The 24016-nt window shown below is 41.4% G+C and overlaps 1 protein-coding gene across 6 annotated transcripts in view; it reads left to right on the plus strand.

The window, feature by feature from the left end:
- The window catches only part of dennd5a (DENN/MADD domain containing 5A), a 263959-nt gene that overhangs the window by 98922 nt on the left and 141021 nt on the right, over positions 1-24016 (plus strand). For all 6 annotated transcript variants that reach the window (XM_078220715.1, XM_078220711.1, XM_078220712.1 and 3 more), the window contains one exon: positions 12256-12443. In XM_078220715.1, the coding sequence (XP_078076841.1) occupies positions 12256-12443 (188 nt within the window). The remainder of the gene's footprint in view (positions 1-12255; positions 12444-24016) is intronic.

A 24016-nucleotide genomic window follows, 5' to 3' on the forward strand; every position in this document is an offset into this window, starting at 1 on the left:
GGTTGTTTTAAAATTACTCCAAATACAAACTGAACCATCTGGTTTCAACTGAGATACAGTGGGGGGTAGCCCAGTCAGTTATAGTAACAGGCTCTACTACCACACTAGTGTTAACAAGTCATACTATTTCTTCTTTGACCTTGGGATGAATTGCATATGGCACCGCACTTGCTTTGAGACCTTTTGGTTGACTATTAGGCTTTATCTTGAGTTTCACTTGAACTCCGTTCATTGAGCCAAGTGTCTCTTTGAATACACATTTGTATTTAGCCAGAAGGTGCTGCAGGTATGTTTTGGCATTAATCAATTTGTCGAGAGCACTCTACTTGAGCTTTATCTCCTCCAACTGTGATCTCCCAAATGGAGCTGGAAAATTAAGATGGACCACATGAAGAGGTAACTCTACTGTTAGTCAACATAGAGTTGAGTGAATAATGATGTAACCGTTTAACGCATAACCTTTTCCGTGTTTGTCCTTAAGATCAGATGAGCTGGTTTTAAAGGAAGTTGTTTCAGTTTTCTTGGTATATAATCTCAGTAATGAAAGATACAGCAGCACCAGTATCAACCCCATCCTAATACATTGTCCACTTTGTTATTTGAACCACCCTGTATGGATAAGATGTTCAGTTCAGTAGAATCGCTATCGCTACACTATAGTGCAGAAAGAAGCCATCAAGTCTGCACCAACTCTCTTTCAGAGCATCTCACCCAAGTCATATCCCCATAACCCCACATTTACCTCACTAATTCATCTGACCTATACATCTTGGGACACTAAGGGACAATTTAGCATTCTCAATCCACTTAACCTGCATATCTTTGGACTGTGGGAGGACACTGGAGCACCCGGAGGAAACCCATGCAGACAGGGGGAGAATGTGCGAACTCCACACAAACAGTCACCCAAGGCCAGAATTGAACCCAGGTCCCTGGCACTGTGGGGCAGCAGTCCTAACCACTGTGTTGCATTAGAACTCATCATCGTATTTCTGGACAGTCTCTTCGCAGTCATAATTCTTTTCTTCGATGTTGTAAATTCTTTTTGTAGAATGCAACTTGTTCTTGTTGAAGCTACCCAGATTCTGCTTCTGAGTATTTTTCTCGAGGGAAGCTGTTTTTGCAATGTGACCCATTTTGCCACAATTCTTTCTTTGATTATCCTTGCTCCAGCATTCACGTGCTGAATGGCCCATTTTGGCACATCTGTGACATGCTTGTTGCTGTTTTGACTTCTCATGGGCAGTTCCCAACTTGTGGATGGATGTTCATTCCTGCACCAAATTGTGAAACCCCTTTAGCAGTCAATTCCATCAACACTACGATCTCTACTGCTGTCTTTAAAATCAAAGCATGTTCAGTAAGCAATCTTCTCTGGATTGCCTTACTTTGGAGGCCACAAACCAGATGATCCTGAAGAGAATCTTCTAACGACTTACCAGACTCACGATGTTGTGCCAACCTTTTTAAGGTTGCCACAAACTGAGCAATGCTTTCTCCTTTTACTTGATTCCTTTGGTGGAACCTGAATCTTTCTGTGATGATCAGCGGATTTGAAGAATAATGCTCTTCAATGATCTTTGTAAAGTCATCGTAAATTTTGGTTCCTGGCTTTGCTGGATAAACCAAGTTCTGGATCAAACTGTAGGTTTTGCTTCCTATTATAGTGAGGAAAATCTGGTATAAGCAACTCATTTCCAATTGTATTCACTTGTACAAATTACTGAAAAGTGCACTGCATAGGAACTCCATGATTAATTGAAAGGGCCCATGGAACCTAATTTACCCTGGAGACAGTTAACAAGTGTGGGGACCCACATTATCTTTTCTCTTCTACTTGGGATCTTTTCTCGGTGAAACAAAATCTCGACTTGCCAGCAATTTTCTTTCTGTAATGTCCTAACTATGTTAGGGGTTGTGGGTTTTACACAAAAAGAAAAGACTTACTTTGAATCTACATGTGCAAACTAACAACAACTAGGTTTTATTGAAAGATGTTGTCTGCATTGCAGAACACAAACTGAAAGTAAATCGGCAACCTGTGGCATTATCCTAATGATATGATCACCAAGTCATATGATCAGGTCATAAAACAACCTGCAACCCTTTTAAATATATAACTATTGGGAATGGGCAGGAAGATGAAGAGGCAGAGATGAGATTAGCCATGATTGTATTGAATGGCAGGGCAGACTTGAGGAGCTGAATTGCGTACTCCAGCTCCTAGTTATGTTTTTATGTTATCCTTTGCACACTTTTTAAATAATTGTAAACATTTGCAGAATTCCAATCCTCTGGTATCTAGTGAGGTTGGAAATGCTATTTCCTTCTTGGCTTCCTTTACCATCCTTGGGTACAATCCATCCAGCTTTAGTGATGTATCCACCTTTAAGGACATCAGTCCTCCAATACTTCCTCTCTTGTTATGCTTATTGTATCGAATATTTAACACTCCTCTTTAAATAGAATGTCTACATATCCTTCTCCTTACTGAAGATAGAGACAAAGTACTCGTTGAGAACTCTGCCCACATATTCTGCATCACCACATAAGTTATCATATAAAAGTCTGACCCTTTCCTTAGTTATTGTATTGCTTTTAATGTACTAGTCAAACATCTTTGGGTTTTCTTTGATTTTTACCTGCCAGTATTTTCTCATATCCTCTTTCCTTTCCTAATTTCCTTTCTATACTTAAACCCCATACTTTCTATTCTTCTCTGGGCTTTCTACAATATTAAGCTTTTTATGACTGTCATAAGCTTTTTAAAAAATTAATTTATAGGATGTGAATATCACTGGCTAGACCAGCATTTATTGCCCATCCCTAATTATCCTTGAGAAGGTACATCCTGCTGCCATTGTTCCTTGGTGTTGGAGGGAGTGAATGTTTGTGGAAGGGGTACCAATCAAGTGGGCTGCTATGTCCTGAACGGTGTCAAGCTTCTTGAATGTTGTTGAAGCTGCATTCATGCGGACAAGTGGAGGATATTCCATCAAACTCCTGATTTGTGCCTTGTAGATGGTGGATAGGCTTTGGGAGCCGTGAAGAAAGTTGCTTGCCACATGATTTCTAGCCTCTGACCTGTTTTTGTAGCCACAGTATTTATATGGCTTGTTTAGTTCAGTTTCTGGTCAATGCTAACCCTCTGTTACCTTGTATGCTTCTGGATAACTAGGGAGGTCTTGAGCTTTGTGGAGACATGGCTACACTGTGACCGTAGAATCTCGATATTTGAATGCCTCCCACTGACACAGTTTTCCCTCCTAGTTGCTAGTTCTAGCCCATTTTCACCAGTTTACTCCTCAGCTTCCCACAATTTAGAACTTTTACTCCTGTAACGTCTTTGTCCTTTTTCATAATGATGCTAAATGTAACTGTATGGTCATTATCTCCAAAACATTCTGCCTGAAAACTGTGTCCAGGGATGTTGAACTGCCATTTCTGCCCCTTTTTAAGCCAAGTTTCAGTTACAGCGATGATATCATCTGTGCCTGCAGCTTTTTGACTTTGTTTGCTATAGTTCTTATATTTGCACATATATCTTTTAATCCTGTTTAGGTGTCGATTTGTCCAGCTTGTACAGGTCTCAGCTTCTTCAGAACCAGTCCCACTGCCTGAACAATCTGCTGCCCTCCCTCCTACACCAGCTTTCTAGCCATGTATTCAATAGTTCAATTCTTCTATATCTATATTCGCTAGCATGTGGCATTGGGAGTAATGCTGAGATCACTGCTTTAGAGATCCTACTTTTTAATCTTTTTAGCTCCCTCAAATCTGCTTTCAGGACCTCATCCCCTTTCCTACCCAAGTTATTGATACAGACATACACATGACCCCTGCCTGATCACCCTGCTGCAGAATACCCTGCAACTGCTCCTTAACATCCCTGGCAGCAGGGTGGCAACATACTATCTTGGAGTCGCATCAATGACCACAGAAATGCCTGCCTATTCCTCTAATTAACAAATCCTCTAACACCACTTCCTCCCTTTCTGTTTAGCAGAGCCACCTGTGGTGACACAAACATTGTTCTTATTGCACTCCTCCATGGAACCAAATGCCCTCACCAATAACTAAAAGAGAAAAATGATTGGTGAGTGGGATCCCAGGGGACTTTTACTCTACCTACCTAGTTCTCTTGGACTGCGTGATGGTCACCCATTCCCTTTCTACCTCCAGGTTCCTAAGCTGCAGTGTAACCACCTCTGACTGGCTATCCATGTAGCTCTCCGCTTCATGGATATGCCACAGTGACTCTAGCCACTGCTCAAGCTCTGAAACCCGGAGCTCAAGTTTCTGCAGCTGGTGACACTTCCTGAACATATGGTCATTTAGGATACCTGTACTGCCTGTGATTTCCCACATATCACATGACATGCATTCCACATGACTGAGCTGTCCTACCATGACTTCAATTTACTTCCCTCTATGTTAACTTAATTTTACTTTGGTTTACTTATGCTACTTTAATTTACCTGGCCTTACTTAACTTTACTTCCCTATTGCTTGTGTTTCTTTCTTAAATCTAAGCAGCCACTTTTAAAAGAGCAAGCATTTTTCTAATTTTCAACTATTTAAAGGCACTCGCGAAAGGTTTCTCATGAACTTGTATTTCTCCTGTGATGTCAACTCTTGGATTTTTTTCACACTCAGCCTTATCATGAAGCTTCTCAATTCCTCATTTCCTAGAGGCTAAGGAAGATCAAAAAAGATAAAAGAAAAGAGCACCTCCCTCCCATCCTTGCCAAACTCTCTTACTCACCAAACTCGCAGTAATTGCACCCAGTACCAGCTGCATTCTTGCTTCTATTTTAATGCAGCCATGTTTTTATTTTGCTGCCTGAAAATGTAATTTAAATGCAAAGGATTTTAAGCTCTTAATTTACTATATATGTATACTTCAATTTGGTGCTTGCTGATCACTTCTGTTGCACACCAAGAAATTCCACTGATTCGGCACCAGATTTAAACTGCTGTGGGAGATGGGAAATTCCTGCTACAGAGATCACTAGACCTTTATGGGCGGCATTCTTCATGCTCAGTAGCATGTGCCCTTCCCTAATGCCTGAAAAATCCAGGCTTATCACCACTCCAGCAATAACTGGGTAACTGATTATAAAATTAAAGTTGTGTTCAGTGTCTGATGTTCCTGCAAATCCAAGTCAATTTAGGACTGACTCCATAGCAAGTTGACAATTTAACATTAGATTGAGTCAGTCTATTGAATAGATTAGTGTCTGTGTCCATGGTTAGAGATGCTCTGAATTTCCTCGTTATAATGGATGAGTTGATAATTTGCATAGTTTTGGATGTTGAGGTAAGCTCCAAGAATTTTTGGATGATGAACCTTTCTGAAGAATGATTTTATTCTTTTGATGTGAATTCTCTGCTTTGGGCCATTTTCTGCACTAGTGAACGTTCTCTTAACCAGCTGTCTTAACTCTCATTTTCCTTTAGCTCAGGGAATTTATATATTCAACACACTTCCTAAACTACTTTCTCTGTCCTGGTCCTACTTTGGCATAGAACATAGAACAGTACAGCACAGAACAGGCCCTTCGGCCCACGATGTTGTGCCGAGCTTTATCTGAAACCAAGATCAAGCTATCCCACTCCCTATCATCCTGGTGCGCTCCATGTGCCTATCCAATAACCGCTTAAATGTTCCTAAAGTGTCTGACTCCACTATCACTGCAGGCAGTCCATTCCACACCCCAACCACTCTCTGCATAAAGAACCTACCTCTGATATCCTTCCTATATCTCCCACCACGAACCCTATAGTTATGCCCCCTTGTAATAGCTCCATCCACCCGAGGAAATAGTCTTTGAACGTTCACTCTATCTATCCCCTTCATCATTTTATAAACCTCTATTAAGTCTCCCCTCAGCCTCCTCCGCTCCAGAGAGAACAGCCCTAGCTCCCTCAACCTTTCCTCATAAGACCTACCCTCCAAACCAGGCAGCATCCTGGTAAATCTCCTCTGCACTCTTTCCAGCGTTTCCACATCCTTCTTATAGTGAGGTGACCAGAACTGCACACAATATTCCAAATGTGGTCTCACCAAGGTCCTGTACAGTTGCAGCATAACCCCTCGGCTCTTAAACTCCAACCCCTTGTTAATAAAAGCTAACACACTATAGGCCTTCTTCACAGCTCTATCCACTTGAGTGGCAACCTTTAGAGATCTGTGGATATGGACCCCAAGATCTCTCTGTTCCTCCACAGTCTTCAGCACCCTACCTTTGACCCTGTAATCCACATTTAAATTAGTCCTACCAAAATGAATCACCTCACATTTATCAGGGTTAAACTCCATTTGCCATTTTTCAGCCCAGCTTTACATCCTATCTATGTCTCTTTGCAACCTACAACAGCCCTCCACCTCATCCACTACTCCACCAATCTTGGTGTCATCAGCAAATTTACTGATCCACCCTTCAGCCCCCTCCTCTAAGTCATTAATAAAAATCACAAAGAGCAGAGGACCAAGCACTGATCCCTGCGGCACTCCGCTAGCAACCTGCCTCCAATCCGAAAATTTTCCATCGACCACCACCCTCTGTCTTCGATCAGACAGCCAGTTACCTATCCAATCGGCCAACTTTCCCTCCATCCCACACCTCCTCACTTTCATCATAAGCCATGTTCATCATGGCACTTTTATTATTTTGCATTTGCTAAAGAAGAAGAATAAAGTGGACAAAAAATCTACGTCTAATGAAAACAGAAAATCTAAGATAATGCAGGAGATGTGCCAAACACCCTCAATGTACATTACTTAAGAACAAAACTATTCCCATTCAATTGACTGATGCATTTGGGAAGAACTCTTTTAGGTGCCAGTCATTTCTAATGGTCATGTAAATGCTCTGGTAGACCTCAAAATTAATGGATGCCGAGGCATGTCAAATCACACTTTTACTCTCTGGATCTTCAGTCTTTAACACGAGGTCTTGTACTGGATCAGCTGAAGCATGGCATATTTATATCTCCTGGCCTTCTAAAATAGATTTTCTGTCACAAATAAGGAATGTTTTGTTTAAATATATAGCTTCATGGCTTAATTAGTTTAAGTCTCTTGGATTCCCAGGCATTTGCTTTAAATACTGAAGTCATTTCCTTTAAATCTGAAATTCCATTTTGAGGACCCATTTCAAACAATTTCAGGCATTTTCCTTGCAATTTTTCAGCACAATAATATCTCTTCCAATGCACATAATCATTGCATCATCCAGCAACACAGTGTAAAAACATAAACACAACAATCTTGATTATTCAGACATATTAAGCATCTCTTACTGTATGCAACATTGGACTTGTCTCAAGTGTTACCATGGGAACTCAATTATTAATCTGGACTTGGATTTAAATTAACAAAGTTCGCTGTTACTGGTGGAGAGAGTTGAAAATTGCCAGAAAAAACTAAGAGATCAAAAGGGCAATGCAAACTATCAAATAGATTGGAAAGGGAAGTGGTAAATGCAGGTTAATATAGAAAAATGTGGAGTCATACTTTTTGGGAGCAAAAATGGAAAATACATTTAAATTTGTTGGTGCCAATGCATATGAGTTTTAGGGAAATAATGCCATTGAAGAAAATGTGACTTTGACGTATAAGGGAGGCTTGTAAACACTTCACAGTATAAGCAATTATTTATGCACAAACACAAGCCATTTCAGTGAACAATGGTGTTTAAACTCCACATGTGCCCCCTCCCATCCTCCTTCCTTCCAACACAGATCACTAATAAATGTCACAAAAAGTCAAACAAAGCACTTGGCCTCATTTCTAGGGGAATAGAATTGAAAAGCATAGATGTTATATTAAACATTATAGAATCTAGGGTAAGCTGGACTTGGAGTACTGTGAGCAGTTCTGGTCTCCATATTATAAAAAGGGTAAAAGATTTCTATCAGTACAGGTTGAATAGGCTGGGGCTCTTTTCCATTGAAAAGAGAAGGCTGAAGAATGACCTGTTAGCGGTCTTCAAGAAAGATTATGATGGTGTAGATGTAGAGAAGATGCTTCCATTTACAGAAGAGGCTACCCGGTACATAAAATAATCTTGTTTCTTTGGGACCAAAAGTCATGTTTAGGCCTATGCTTGGCATATAAATCCCCACCCCCCCGATCCCATCCACGCTTTCTTGCTAAGAATGCTATATGTTTTACTCACCTTTTTAGTTGACACATGGGATCAAGTGGGGTTGCCACATCACCAAAGTGATGCAAGTTAGTTTAAAACACACCAACACAGAGAAGACCATGCGTGCTGAAAGAGGAACAGAAATGGGTCCTCTGGTTTCAAGCTATAAATCATAATACTTGCTAACTCATCAAGTAACTGTGTCAGGGAACATGAGTAGTTTTAAATAATTCATATTTGTATTTTTAGGTATTAGAAATAAATAAGTTTAACTTTGCCTTTCTGTGGAAGAAAAGGTCAAAACTTCAGTTAGCTCATGTTAAACAAAGGTGTTTATATGTCTGTGTGATTTGGTTTCATCTCAAACCGTGTTTGCATTGTGATTAGAGAGTTTATGATGTGAAAACAAGCAAGTGTTAAGGAACAACTACGCTGCTGCTTAACAACCAGGGGCCACTTTAGATTAGAAATAATTTTTGAGTTTGGTTTTCAGCTGGACCCAGAGGTTTGGAACCAAGCACCTAAGAAGAAAGCAGCTCTCACAGCAGCGGGGCAGGACAATGGAGTAAGGAATAGAAAGCAAGTCCCAGAAGCTAAAATACAGATAGTTCTAGAAAGCAGGGAATGAAAGAAAAGTCACAAGAAGACTGAAGTAAAAGGAACTGGAAATTGAACAAGGTACTGTTCACTGAAATTGAAGAAAGGATGGAGTAAGGCTTCAAGTTAAAGACAGAGCTGAAAGTTGCAAACCTGTTGAAGTTGGCTACTGAGAAGCCAGATATCCTAAGGTACAGTCTGTGAAACTGTGGCTTTCTGTTGGCGTGGCTGGGTACCTGAGAGAATGTGGAAGCTTGAATACATGTGACAATCCAAGGCAGAGGAATACTGAAAGGAGAGATTGAAATCCTGGAAGTGGATTCTTGCTGAAGGCAACTGAAAAAGAGGACAGGATTTTCTGGCTGCGCAAGCCCTAAAACCGGAAAATCCCGCCCAAGGTCAACGGACCTTTACATGATCCGCACCATGTTCCCAACGATTTCTGCGGCAGGTGGGACGTGAAAATTCCCCCCTAAAGTGATGTTTGGGGACGATTCTGAGTTGTGTTTTCTGAGAGTGGAGCTTGGAAACACACATATGGAAGACAAAGTTCCAGTGAGACCAGTTGGCTCATGGTGTGATAAGCATCTGCAGGGATTTGACCAGAAATCCACAGAAGTTTTATTGGGTGGCATGTGTCTGACTACATTTTGCCTGTTGGTTTACATGGACTGTGTACTTAGAACATTATAGTATAGGATATGGCTTGCAACCTGTGTATTCCTTAAAAATCTGTGTACATCTATGAAGATATAGGTGGAGTGAAGGGGGTATTGTGTTATAGTCAATCTTTTCATGTTTAGTAAATGTTTTCTTTCCTCTGTTAAAAGTTAATTGACAGTCCGATGACTGTAAAGTAGGAGGGGGGGGGGGTGGATTCTTTTCACGATAGCAGCCGGTGACTAGTGGAGTTCCGCAGGGGTCAGTGTTGGGACCACAACTTTTCACTTTATACATCAATGAGCTAGATGAAGGAACGGGGGAATTGAGGCCAAATTTGCGGATGATAAAAAGATAGGTGGTGGGACAGGTACTATTAAGGAGGCGTAGAGGCTGCAGAAGGATTTGGACAGGTTAGAAGAGTGAACAAAGAAATGGCAGATGAAATACAATGTGGAAAAGTGTGAGGTTATGCACTTTGGTAGGATGAATAGAGGTGTAAACTATTTTCTAAAATGGGGAGAGAATTCAGAAATCATAAGTGCAAAGGGACTTGGGAATCCTAGTTCAGGATTTTCTTGAGGTTAACTTGAAGGTTGAGTTGGTAGTTAGGAAGGCATATGCAGATAGGTTCTTGATTGGTAAGGGGATCAAAGATTAAGGGGAAAAGGTGTGAAAATGGAGTTGAGAAACTTGTCAGCTGTGATTGAATGGTGGAGCAGACTCGATTGATTCAATGACTAATTCTGCTCCTATATCTTGTGGTCTTCATCCACATCGCTAAACAAAAAATCAAAGTTATGGATTATTGAGTTAGCGTTCCAATCTGGGACTTTATTATCCAGTATTAACATCAGCTGGCATTATAACAGCTGCTGCAGAAAGGAAATTTGCTGGTGTGAGAATGGAAGAGGGAAAGTGCCCAAATGCACAATGAGAGCAAGGACCAGTCACCAGCCTGATTGAGAAGCATGTATTAGAATGGATCCTTAAATATCAGCAGAATGGTGACAACATCACTACAAATGCAATGTAGTTGAGTGGGCTAAATCAAACTGAGTGTAACAAAGATTTCAGAGTAATAGCTAGTTGGTATAGCTGCTTAATGGATTGAAAACATCTGGTGTTGTGGGAGAAGACCAAAGTTGCTGAGACTTCCAAAAGACCTTTTATGCCAAAATTACCAGTTTCAAGCAATTCATCAACAGACAGTGGCAAAAACAAGAGTACCCAGTCACATCGGCAACATGGAAAATTTATACATGAATTGCAATATGCCCTAGAAGCCAAACTGTGGAGTGCAAAGGTTCCAGTGAAAGCCACAGGACATGGGAAGCCAAGATTTAAGATGATACTAGCCTGCATGGCCAACAGAATGAAATTGAATCCGATGATAAATTTTCAAACAAAACCAGACTGGAAATAAAATTCCTTGTAGGTGTTATTTTGCTTTTCCATGAGGATGGAGTGAAGTTGTGGATTTATAATGTGTTGAATAAGCACTCTTGTGGCCGATGAAAATTACGTGACTTATTAGTGTAGATCATATTACCAATGTGATCAAGAAGTGCCTGCGAAGCAATAACACTGAAATTGCAGTTATACCAGAGGTCTTATGTCCATAGTTTAACATCCAACGATTGTGTTTTCAGCAAATGAAATCAGTGAATGATTATTGGAGAAAAAAAAACTAACGAGTGGAAATATGCACGCTGCCCTGTATGGTTTTGTCATCAAATTGTGGGATGCTAGGAGTGCGCAAGCTGTCATCAGATTTAATCACAAAAAGGAACATATGTGTTCCTTTGGAACATTCTGTGGATGGAGAATAAGGTATGATTTGTTGAGGAGGATGATTCTGAAACTCAGTGCCAAATCTGATCCAGAGGGTGTTCCTTGCAAGTAAGCCATAGCCAAAGTGACTCAAAATGATTTTGATGAACACTTTGCGTCAGATGCTGAAGACAATGAACTTAATAGTTTTTAAATTAAGGTTGTTGAATTAATTGATTCAATAAAACATGTCATATTGATTTAATTTGAATTACTATTTTTTTCACATTTCAAAATGGTGAGCTCGCTCTCTCTTTTCAGGTACCATGCCCTAAGAGGGCATTGCGATCATGGATTTCCATACGTTGGTCCATGGTTATGTTTGACATAGTACTGCTGTGGTTTGACAATGCCTTCTACGGTTTTGGATGACCAAGAAACTTGACAGCTCTTAGTGCCTGCCAGAGGCATATTAGAAGATTTGTAAGTTGATGATTAACGTATTTGGTCACATTGTGAACGCATCTTCTGCATCAAGTTCCAGAGTGGGACTCAAACTTGGATCTTTGGGCTCAGAGATGGGGAGGCACTACCACTATGCCTCAACACCTCCCTTGTATTTCTGCTAGGGTTGCATAAATATTTAACTCCTCCTGCCACTGGATTGTATGGAAAAATCAAAGGAATTTTGTCTTGGTCACTGCATTCCCTGTGGTGGGTCCTGTCCTGGCAGGGCTGGAAAATCCCCACCATGGTTTTCTTCCACCTATATCTGAGTCAACAGCTTTGAAATTGTTCTGATGTTAAAAAATTCAAAATTTGATTACACAAGGGAAAAATTACAAGGTTTTATAAGGAGTTAAAAGAGCAGAAATTACTATTCATTATGTATTGTCGTAGTTTGCACACGGAAGCAACACAAACATTAAATGGTGAGAGTGGGATAACTTCTTTAAAATTATTACTTTTGATCAAATTTACTTTGGATCAAATGTATTTGCTCAAATACAGAGTTGAGAGTTACTGCATGGACTTAAAAATGACACTTAACATGGTTGTGTTTTATAAACAGATTACCAGCGACTGATGACAGTAGCAGAGAGTATCACTGCAATACTCTTCCCCTGTCAGTGGCAGCATGTGTATGTTCCTATCCTCCCTGCATCGCTCCTTCATTTTTTAGATGCTCCTGTTCCTTACTTGATGGGTTTACATTCGAATGGGCAGGATGACCGGTCCAAATTAGAGTTACCACAGGAGGTAAGTCTCTCTCTCAATTTACTTAACTCCAAATATGTAATAAATCTAGCTGTCAAGGCAAATATTGTCTAGTTCTCTATCTTTTCCTTCCTGAAATAATTAGCTAGGTATAGGAATGTCAGGGTTACTTTACTGAATAATTAACAAGAGGCCTAGACTGATAACCCAGAGAATATAATTTTAGATTCCACTATGGTAGATTGAAAATTTGAATTTACTTTTTAAAAACCTTGAAATTAAACTCCACTTGGTTCACTGTATTTTTTATGTTCTTTATTGGGATGTCAGTGTTGCTGGCAAGGTCAACATTTGTTGGTCAGCCCCAATTGCCCTTGAAGGTGCTGCTTGCCTTCATCGGCCGGGGCATTGAGTTTAAAAATTGGCAAGTCATGTTGCAGCTTTGTAGAACCTTAGTTAGGCCGCACTTGGAATATAGTGTTCAATTCTGGTCGCCACACTACCAGAAGGATGTGGAGGCTTTGGAGAGGGTACAGAAAAGATTTACCAGGATGTTGCCTGGTATGGAGGGCATTAGCTATGAGGAGAGGCATGTGGGCGGCATGGTAGCACAGTGGTTAGCACTGCTGCTTCACAGCTCCAGGGACCTGGATTCGATTCCCAGCTTGGGTCACTGTCTGTGTGGAGTTTGCACATTCTCCTCGTGTCTGCGTGGGTTTCCTCCGGGTGCTCCGGTTTCCTCCCACAGTCCAAAGATGTGCGGGTTAGGTTGATTGGCCATGCTAAAATTGCCCTTAGTGTCCTGAGATGCGTAGGTTAGAGGGATTAGTGGGTAAAATATGTGGGGGTAGGGCCTGGGTGGGATTGTGGTCGGTGCAGACTCGATGGGCCGAATGGCCTCTTTCTGTGCTGTAGGGATTCTATGATTCTAGGATTCTATGAGAGTTGGAGAAACTAGGTTTGTTCTCACTGGAACGATGGAGGTTGAGGGGCGACCTGATAGAAGTCTACATGATTATGAGGGGCATGGACAGAGTGGATAGTCAGAAGCTTTTTCCCAGGATGGAAGAGTCAATTACTAGGGGGCACAGGTTTAAGCTGCGAGGGACAAGGTTTAAAGGAGATGTACGAGGCAGATTTTTTACACAGAGTAGTGGGTGCCTGGAACTTGTTGCCGGGGAGGTAGTGGAAGCGGATACGGTAGTGACTTTTAAGGGGCATCTTGACAAATACATGAATAGGATGGGAATAGAGGGATATGGTCCCCGGAAAGGTAGGGGGTTTTAGTTAAGTCGGGCAGCATGGTCGGTGCAGGCTTGGAGGGCCGAAGGGCCTGTTCCTGTGCTGTAGTTTTCTTTGTTCTTTGTTTATTCACATCCTGCCAATTAAGAGAGTCTGTCCACTGTCCCTACCTTTTCTCTTCATCCATTTAGCCATTTTCCTAGCTGGATCAATGCCTTAAATACCATGAGCTTCAATTTTAGGCTCATAAAAGAGACTTTATCAAGTGCCTTCTGGAATAATATCCATAGACATTCCCCATTCACTCGTCACCTCTTTAAAATACTTTACTCAGATTCTTCAGGCATGACCTACCTACTATAAATTTCCATATCCTCACTTAACTGCTCCAAAATGCATTTAAACCCGCTTATCCCCTCCACAGTACTGCTCAATGCCATTACTATCCAGTTCCATTTGTTGTACCTTGCATTTCATCATGCAGTGTATTTTCTGCTTTGTAAATTTGAGGTGTAAACTACATGAGAGAGATACATCGACAAAGAAATAATATTTTCAGAGCATTAGATAGCATTGGGCATGCCATCCATTATGTTGTTTGATGCCACCGCTGTACTGTGTGGCAGGGATTCAGGACAGATCTGGCAGCTCAGGGCTGAGCATCTTTTAGGTGCTGGGGACTATCAGTGGCAGAGTTGTGACAGCTGTGGTCTATGTGTAGCCTCATGGCCTGGCATGCCCCTCATTGTACCACTGTCATCAAGTCAGTCAATCAGTCAGGACATTAATATCATTAGTGAACCAGAGATTTTTATGATGAGCAGTAGTTTTAGCTTTAATTCCCACCAACTACTGTGAATAGTAAAACTCTTCCCACTTGAAAGCATTAAGAATGAGAGGGTACATATTCAAAATAATTGATAAAAGGAGTAAAAGTGATGTGAGGAAAGATTTTTTTCACCTAGAGGGTGATTGAAGTCTGGATCTAACTTTGTGAGAGTGGTGGAGGCAGGATCAATGGAGAAATTAGATTGCAATCTGAAAAGAGAGTATATGCAAGATTATGGGGCTAAGGCAGGGGAGTGGGAGTAGGTAGAATGCTCTTTCAGGGAGCCAGTACAAACTTGATGGGCTGAATGATGACCTCTTGCACTGCAAAGATTCTGTGATGAGGTTCGAACTCGTGTTCCCATAGCATTATTTGGGGCCTCTGGATTACTAATGCACGAGTGTCCTCCCATATGTGTTATAGGGATGGAAACTTGCTGGAGTACTTAGTATGACTCCAGTTTCACTCTCTGTAAATCAGTGATCCTGATATCTCTCATGGCATAACCCCCATTTTTAGTAAACCATAATGCCTATGGCTTACTATGAGCTATGCCAATGGTGGTTTACTTTTAATGTATTGAACACTTGACTTTCTATCCATTTTCTGCAACTTTTCCCATTATAAATTTAGTTGGCCACCTTTAATGGAAATTGCCAATGCAAACCTTTAATGCTATATTTACAAACCCCGACCAGTGGTAGGAATGTATTGTGACAGTCGGACAAATTTAGACAGGGAGTTTCTATCGCAAATGTGAACGTGTTCAGGGGGTGGAATTTTACTGGGTGAGTTCAGATGCATCCAGGCAGTTAAATCCCTTAAAGTGGAGTTTTGTTGGGAACTCAACATCATTATGCCTCTTTTGGGTTTCAACCAGTTGGGTTCAAAGGTCAGTGCAGATATGTGCCAGGATATTACAAGTCAGATGCCTGCAAGTGGATCACCATGTTTATCATTGCCTTGTTTGCAAAGGCTGCTCATTATACCAAGTGTTCCATGGATGAGGCTAGTCAAACCCTTTGGGTTGTTGGCCTCCTGAGTGGAATTTCATAGTTCAGTCTCTAATAAAATTATAGGATTATGATCAAATTTTAGAAAAATCTTTGGTAGTCAAGGTGCCCGGAGATCTTCAGGCATCATCATAGATTGGAAGAGCTTGCAATTTCTTAATGTCCTGCATGTTTGGGACCACCGCAAGGTCATCATGCGTGTCTGTACCAGGTATAAAGACACTATCATGACTCATTTATTCTTCAAATATCTGATCTACTGCAGGTCTTCTTTCTAATGCACAGTCTCTGAGCTGGTGGCTGGGAGCCAAGAGCTACCCACAGAAGGCCTGGCTGCTGACTCTTGTGAGGATCCTTTTTGTTGAAGCAGAGGAGCTATAGAACAGGGACAATATCATCACCAATACAACAATTGAGCAAGCTATTGGGTTGCTCAAGATGCAGTTCAGGTGTCAGGACAGATCTGGAAGTTACCTTCAATGTGCCCAAACAAGGGTTTCTAGGATTGTTTTGGTTTGTTGTGCCCTTCACAATATGGCACTGAAGAAAGGAGTGGCACTGTAGCAAGAAAAAGGCAGCATCCTCTGAGAAGGAGGGGTTTGGGAGAGTCTCTTGATGTGTTAATGTGACTGCAATGCCAACGGGCCCTGTAGTTGCACACCTAACTGCCAGAGAAAACTGTGATAGATTCATCCAGGCATGTTTCACTTAAAATGTGTATGTGCAGTCATCAGAAAGCCTGTGACCCCTGCTCCACGAACACATCTCATTCCAACAATCAGCCAGTGAACCATCACATTTGCTCTTCATCAAGGCTGATTATGGCATTCACCGAAAGACTATTGTCCAGGGTGAATAGGGAATGCAACAAAGTAGAGGCCATGAGAATGAAGAGTTCACATAAGGCCATGCATTCTTGAGCGAAACTCATTAATGAATCAACATTATTATAAACATCCTTGTCCAACTAAAAAGTCTTGATTTTCTGCTCTCCATTACTTATACCTAGTACTACCCTTCTAGCTTCAGATGAATTTGAGGCAAGCTTGAGATACCTGTAGTGGATGTTCTCTGGGTTATGGAGCTCAGAAGGGCCTTGCCACAGACTGCCCACCTTCACTTGCGCAGGGGCAAGCTCGATCATGGGGGCAGAGGTAACTTGTGTGGCTTTCTCTGAATAAGGACAGAGAAATGGGGTGCTGTGAGAACAGATATCACTGTCGTGTGCCCTGTCCTGTATATTCCCTCTCGGGGCCCAACTACATGCCAGTGAGAGAGCAGTTAGCTGCATGTCATCTATAAAAGTGGCAGCCATTGGTCTGGACCAGCATGCACTTGATGGCCTGCTGCATTTGATTTCCTATGCGATTGTTATCCGTGCGAGTGCCTGAGAGATCCTGGTGCTTGGGATGCACTCCTCCATGCTCTCTCCAAGGGTGTGTACTGCTATTGGAAATGTTGACAACAATATTTTTCTTTACACATTTCCCTTTGTTGCTTCATATATTTCATGGATGACCCCTGAGGCTAAGCATCTGGGTCCAGCTCAACGGAACCTGGACTGTGTTGCACTCTTTGGGGACTCTACATATTGACCCTTTCTCCAGCATGTATTTCTGCTCGCTTATGTTGTGCTGGTCACAATGTTCCATCTGTCTGTAATGTAGCACCCACCGAGGTGTGTGTACCTGTGCTGAGGGATGGTGTATAAGAGTCCTTTGATGCATCTTCAAATTGTTTCTTGGCCTGATGCCTCTTCATCCCCATCAAAACACATGAGGGACCTATGGGAAATGAAAGGCGTGAGTTAGTGCTGAGAATGTAAAGGGGTAGACATTTACCATATATCAATCTTGACATGTCAATATGACAAAGTGTCATATGGCAGTGCATTATAATGCTGTCATTAGGCATCTAGACCAACATCATAATTCTATTGCTGAGCCCAGAATTTGTGCAAACTTTCTGATCTCCAGGGCATCCTCCATTGTGGTCAGGGTCGCACTAGCTGCAGTTCTAATCCATGGTTCTCTTTCTGGTGTTGTGGGTACTTTTCTGCAATGAGAGAAGGCAGAGAGTTATGAGTATTGTGAGTGGAATAAGAATATTTGAGCAGGCCAAGCATGAGAAATGGGTGCGCGAGGGCAATATGAGTGTGTGCTTTCTAATGAGATGGAAACTCGGAAGTACCTTGGACAGAAAGGAATTTGTGTAACAGCAAGGTGCACTAGTTAGAGGAGTACTGTGCAGAAGAATGCTAAGGAAGTCAAAGTGATGATTTCCAGCTAAGTGTGGCATGACGCTCAGCTTTGCAGACCTCATGGAATCATTGAACCTTTTCTGGCTCTGAATTCATGTGCTAGTCACCACACCTACTGCTCATAGCCTTTGCTATTTTAGCCACACCTTCATTCAGCTGGCTGGCCTTCTCTTATCATCAGGTAAGAGGATTTCTCTTCTAACCCTTTCTTCATTCATCATTACCTCCAGCAGAATTCAGGAACTGAGGAAGGTGGGTGGGGCAGGTTTCCCAGGATTTGCTTCCATTGTCCAGGCATTTGGCTTCAAAGGAAGATTTCCTGCAGCCATTCAGACACCTACTGGAGTCCCTTTGAATAAAGAACCTTCATCGACAGATCTGATGTGTGATTCTGCCTTCTCTCTCTGTGGGAAACCCAGAAGCAGGATGCTAGTGCTGTTTGCAAGGGCTATTTGTTTAAAATTCCACCCAGGATTTTAGAGTGGAAATTTTAAAGCGGGCAAAATGTTTCCCTTTAAAATGATTTGCAAATCCTGAAACAAAGACTTGCCAGTTATCTAACCTGACATCATCTGAAGGCTTATACTTCTTAACTTCCCATACACAATGCCACAGCAGATTGACTACTTTTAAGTAAAATCTCAGAAATCATCTTAAGCGATAGACCTGCAGTTTCAGTGGGATCAGTTAAATATGCCACAATGCAATTGGACTTGGGACACATTGGCAAAACAGGGTCAATGACCCACTCCTGCTCCAATGTTCCTACATTAATTAATTAATTATTGTTAAGATTTAGAGCAGCTTACACATGTCGATACTGGCAAGGAGAGAATTAGTGATTGCAGACTGGAAGATTTTGTAATGCTAGTCGACAGAGCCCAATAATGTGCACATGTTCAGTTTGGGAAAAAAAAACAATTTTCATCTCTGCCAAGCTTATTTAAAATATAATTTCAGCTGAACATTTTATTATTGAAAGTGACCATGCTATTTGAACATTGGTTCTCATTTGTTTCAATAATAATTTACCATTTCTAAGAGGTTTTGCAGATGCTATAATCTGATTCATTCCTTTTATTTCTTTTGGCTTACTCTCTAAATTTGATTGTTACATGTGCCAAGACAGCTTTACAACTGTATGTGAGGAATAGGATACAGCTGTGCACTGTATTTATATCACCTTTGTGTTGTTACTGTAAGAAACTGGATAAAGGTAATTACAGTTTAAGAAGGCAGCACACCACCACCACCTTAAGGGCAATTAGGGGTGGGCAATAAATGCAGTGACACCTATGTCTCATGAACAAATAAATAAATAATCCTATATTATGTACAATTCAGGTATAGACATCTCCCGGGTTAGCTTATGAAGTAAATTGCACGATGTAATGTATTCCTAAACTGTAGAGACCCGGAAGACCCCAAATTCCTACATTTTAAACTAATGAAGCAAATCTGTTCACAGTCAGAAATTTATACCAGCTCTGCAAATTTACAGTACTTGAATACATCTGTACACTATTCAAAATTTTCCTATATTCGAATGTACAGCACTAAACTACAACAGAAAATAGCAATTCTGAAAGATTTTGCCACCTCTTCCGTATATACAAGTTTCCTTATAGAAGAAATTCTTATTTCTAAGCATTTTACATTTGGGCCTGAACTTCCGAGCTGCCCAGCACCAGACTGGGGGATACCCAAAATTGTTGGGGAATCCCCATCAGAGGTTCACAGGTAAGGTTTATACAACCGGGCAACAGGGATAAAATGTTAAATAAACATCTTTTAAATTTAATGATGGAAAAGATAATAAGAAATGACATTTACTTAATCCAGTATAACTCCTTTTGGAACTGGCATTTTGGTTTATTCACAGTGGAGTGCTTCAGAAAATATTCAGCAGGAAATAGAGTTGGAAGGGACTGAGAAATATAAAAGGAACTTTCATGAATCACCTACACAACAGTGAAAAGTCCATAATCATTTTTAATCTGTCGATATGGTGATACCTTTTTCCTGACCTTTTCTTAAGGACTTTTGAGTGGGATGAGTTTTCTGTCTATGGTAGTTTTTAAAAAAAAAAACATTTTAGTAATATTTGGCCTGCCACAACCTTTTCTCATTGCAACAGTGTCTGTAGCCTCTGCTGTTCCGCTCTTTCTTGGTACCTAGAAATCACTGCAATGTTTAGTTTTGGACAAGTAGGCTAATTATTATAGACTGACTGGTCAGACTCCCACTGCTCAAGTAGCTCACTTGCTTTCTCATGGCTATCCAATGAGGCAACACCATTCCTATTCTACTAACTATTGTGACAAGGTGATAAATGGAAGTATCAAGAAGGGAAAGAATAAACTATAGACAGATGCGGAGTATAACGCAACGATAATGTTAAAAGAGCTGAGGAAAAATCTGTAATGTAGACAGACTCAAACTGACAACAGAATTGCATTTTTAAAAGTTGAGGATAATTTTAGCAGATATACTACAGAAACAAATCTGGCAGAGATGTAATTGAAACTGTAGGAGAGAAGAGATGAGGCAAAGGGAAAGGAGTGCACAAGTCATAGCAAAAAAAAATGTGCAAGAGAAGGGGTGAACCAATATAAGGAAAAAGAAAAGACTGACAGAAATAGCAGATAGGCGATAAAGTACAGGAAATTGACCAAAGCCATGAAAAACATTCAATAAAAACTAAAGATACCAATAAGTTGATGAAGCACCTTCTTGCTGGCTCTCTACTGACCACCCCCCTCGCCCAAGTTATTCCCACCCTCCTGAACTCCTATGGTATGTGCTGTACCTGTATGGGACTCTTTACCTCTTCATGCCTGATTCTCCCCCACTTCCCAACCCTTCTTGAGGCTGCTTGCTATTTGCTTTTGGCTTCCTGACATGCTTAATGGTCTCCTGAAGACAGCTGGGCTGGAGAGAGTGATATGATTGTTTTGGACTGGTGTTTAAATATGGCGCCGGGACCTTTGAACCCATGAGTTGAATTCAAGCTGACGAAACAGCTCCTGAACTGCCGGGTGATTCAGTCTGATATTTTTCCAGTGCATGATTAATAAGCTTCCAAGCACAGAATTGGGCATGAGTTTCATTCTGGGCAGTGGGAAGGACGCCGCCAGAACTGCCCGCCAGTGCACTTGGTTAAAAAATTGAAAACTTCTGCCCTAAATGTTAAACTTTAATCTTCCCTCTAAAATTTTACCATGAACTAGGTATAACTGTAAAGTCTCTCAAGTTAAAGGATGTACAATAAAATCTAGCATGTAATTTGCTTCAAAGTTTTAGTTTCTAATTTACTTCCATTGTAATTTATTTACTATTAAAGTGCATATATTTTTTCACTGCGCGACATATATAAAAGTATACATTAAGTTGCAAGATATCCATTGGATAACCTTCAACAGGAATTAACCAGGGACTGAATTTAGGTCAGATGCATTTTGCTAATTACTAAGTTGTGTCAATATTTTGTCCTCGCAGAGTAAGAGCTTAGTTTGCTACTCAAACAGATTTTAACTAAAACTGTATTGGGGTTTGGTGGGGATGCAAGAAAATAACGCAGGTACCTGCAAATAATGAAATTGTCAGGATATGCTTGCTGAATTTGAAGTAGCAAATGGATCATCATTTGCTTCTGAAAACTTGTTTAAATTCAAGCAATGTCTCCAGTGCCAACTGGTGTATGTGGAAGGAAATTTAGACTGTTGGCAGTTGTACAATATACTGCTTCTTTGTCTGGCATGATGTGTTTTGTTCTTGGTGTGAAGCTGGCCTGTTGGCTGAATAAAGGGCTTCACCATTATTAGGATTTTGGCCAAATAGTGATGTATCTATTGAGGAATTTTGAATAGCTGCTGTTAAGTGTTATTATAGAGGAATATTGTATGATGTTTCAATTCCTGCAGCAAGAAGAAAAAGCACGTGAATGCTTGCATACATAGATATAAATGATTAAATAACTTTGGGTACAATGGTGGAAATCTGTATTCAAAGAAAAACTGCTGAAGTGCTAGACATTCTTGATCAGGGTACATGAATTTTGGCAATGGTTTTATGCTTTCGGCCAAGGACAAAACATGTTTTATTATCTGATGCTTGTGAAAGATATTTAGGTGCCAGTGGGGGCAGGCCCAGAGGCTGTCAGGTGAGAAAATTAGTGCTGCTGGCTGGAGTGCCAGCTTTATTTTGCAATTCCTGCCTCAACTCTGAGGATGGGGGAAAACAAGCCCTAGAAATCTGCCGGATTTGGTATTAAAGCCAGCTACTTTTGTTAATGATCTCATTGTTTGATTCTTAAGGGTCCATTTAGAATTTTTAGTCAGGACACACAAGTTGCATACTGGTTCAGGGGTAGTCCAAGTGCATGGAGATGGAAAAACAGTATTGAACAAATCATACCAGGGCCATACCATGAAATTAGGTAGACCCATAAAAGGGAGCATGGCTGAGAGTAGCACAAAGTAGTTGGCACATGGATGCAATTGGGTGTGTTGAGGTTGCAGGGACAATAGTCTGTGTGCATAGACATTGGTGGGTGCCTGGAAACTCCTGTATCAGGAAGCCATAAGAGGAGAGTGTTAGCGTTCCAGACATCGGTATGAGTGTAGTTAAATGCAGTTGAGGTGGTGGGATTATAGTGATTGGATATTGGGTTGAATAGAGAAGATCAATATCATCAGCAGCAGAGATGAAGCCCCAGGCATGATGAGCATACAGAAGAAGAATGAGGGGTAAGAACACAATGGAGGCCATACCTGCAGCATTGGTGTAATGCTAAAGACTGAGCTGCCTGGACATGTTGGAGAACAAATGCTGCAGGAGACTGCACCTTTCCAGACAGATGGTCACTCAGATTTGCGTTTTTGTAGCGGAAGACCTCGCACCACTGCTTGCCATGAAGTGCCATGCCAGTAGCTGTTAGTATCACTTTCAACCTCTTTCCCCTTTCAAGATTCAGTAATGGACCTTGGAGGTGTCTTGAAAATGGCAGTACCATTGTAGCTAGTGGGGCAGTGATGCCCTATTTGAAGTTGGGCAATACATTCAATTTCAGACAGATGGGGCCTCGAGGCAGAAAGGGTAATGGGATTTGCCTCGATCTTTCAATTCCTGCAAGTGCAGGACATCCTCAATTACACCCAGGTGGTTTTCAAGGTGCCAAGTGAGCGGCCAGTGAGATTCATCAGCAAGAAGGGCTTCTATTCCAAAGTTTGGCTCGTCTGCTATCACAAGAAGAGCTTAACACACGTGCGCTTGCAGCCCTGACAGCTGTATTGACTCTCACCCTCCAGCTGTCCAGTGTGTCGCAACTTCTCATTCCCTTCTCCAAACTTTGTGGATGGAAGAGATGGTTACTCACTTCTTTACATGATTCTGAGGGAGGGGTGCTCAACTGAAGCATCTGCTCATGAGCAGCACCTGACTGGGACATTGGACTTCTAATGATGCGATTCCAGTGCCTGGACTAATCAGGTGGTAGCTAGTAGTACATTCCTAAGGGTTTTTTCATTCTTTCATGGGGTGTGAACATTGTTGGCTCGGCCAACATTTATTGCCCATCCCCAATTTCCCTTGAGAAAGTGGTGGTGAGTTGCCTTCTTGACTTGCTGCAGTCCATGTGGTGTACGTACATCCATAGTGCTGTTGAGAAGGGCATTTCAGAATTTTGACCCAATGGTTTAAAGTTGAAAGTTTATTTATTAGTGTCACGAGTAGGCTTACATTAACACTACAATGAAGTCACTGTGAAAATCCCCTAGTTGCCGCACTCTGGCGCCTGTTCGGGTACACGAGGGAGAATTTAGCATGACCAATGCACCTAACCAGCACATCATTAGACTGTGGGAAGAAACCGGAGCACCCTGGAGGAAACCAATGCAGACATGGGGAGAGCATGCAGACTCCGTACTGACAGTGACCCAAGCTGGGAATCGAACCCAGGTCCCTGGCGCTGTGAGGCAGCAGTGCTAACCACTGTGCCGCCTCTCCCCCACCTTTTTAATATTTTTTTAATGGCGCTGAAACAGTGATCTAGTTCTAAGTCAAGATTGTGTCTGACTTGGTAGTGAGCTTGCAGGTGGTGGTGTTCCCATGCTTTTGCTGCCTTTGTCTTTCTAGTTGGTGGATGCCACAGGTTTGGGAATTACTGTTGAAGGAGCTTTGATGAATTGCTGCAATGCATCTTGTATATAGTACACACTGCTGCCACTGTGCGATGGTGGAGGAAATGAATAAGATGGTGGATGGGGTGCCA

Source organism: Mustelus asterias, chromosome 9, assembly GCF_964213995.1.
Source record: "Mustelus asterias chromosome 9, sMusAst1.hap1.1, whole genome shotgun sequence".
Classification (NCBI taxonomy): Eukaryota; Metazoa; Chordata; class Chondrichthyes; order Carcharhiniformes; family Triakidae; genus Mustelus; species Mustelus asterias.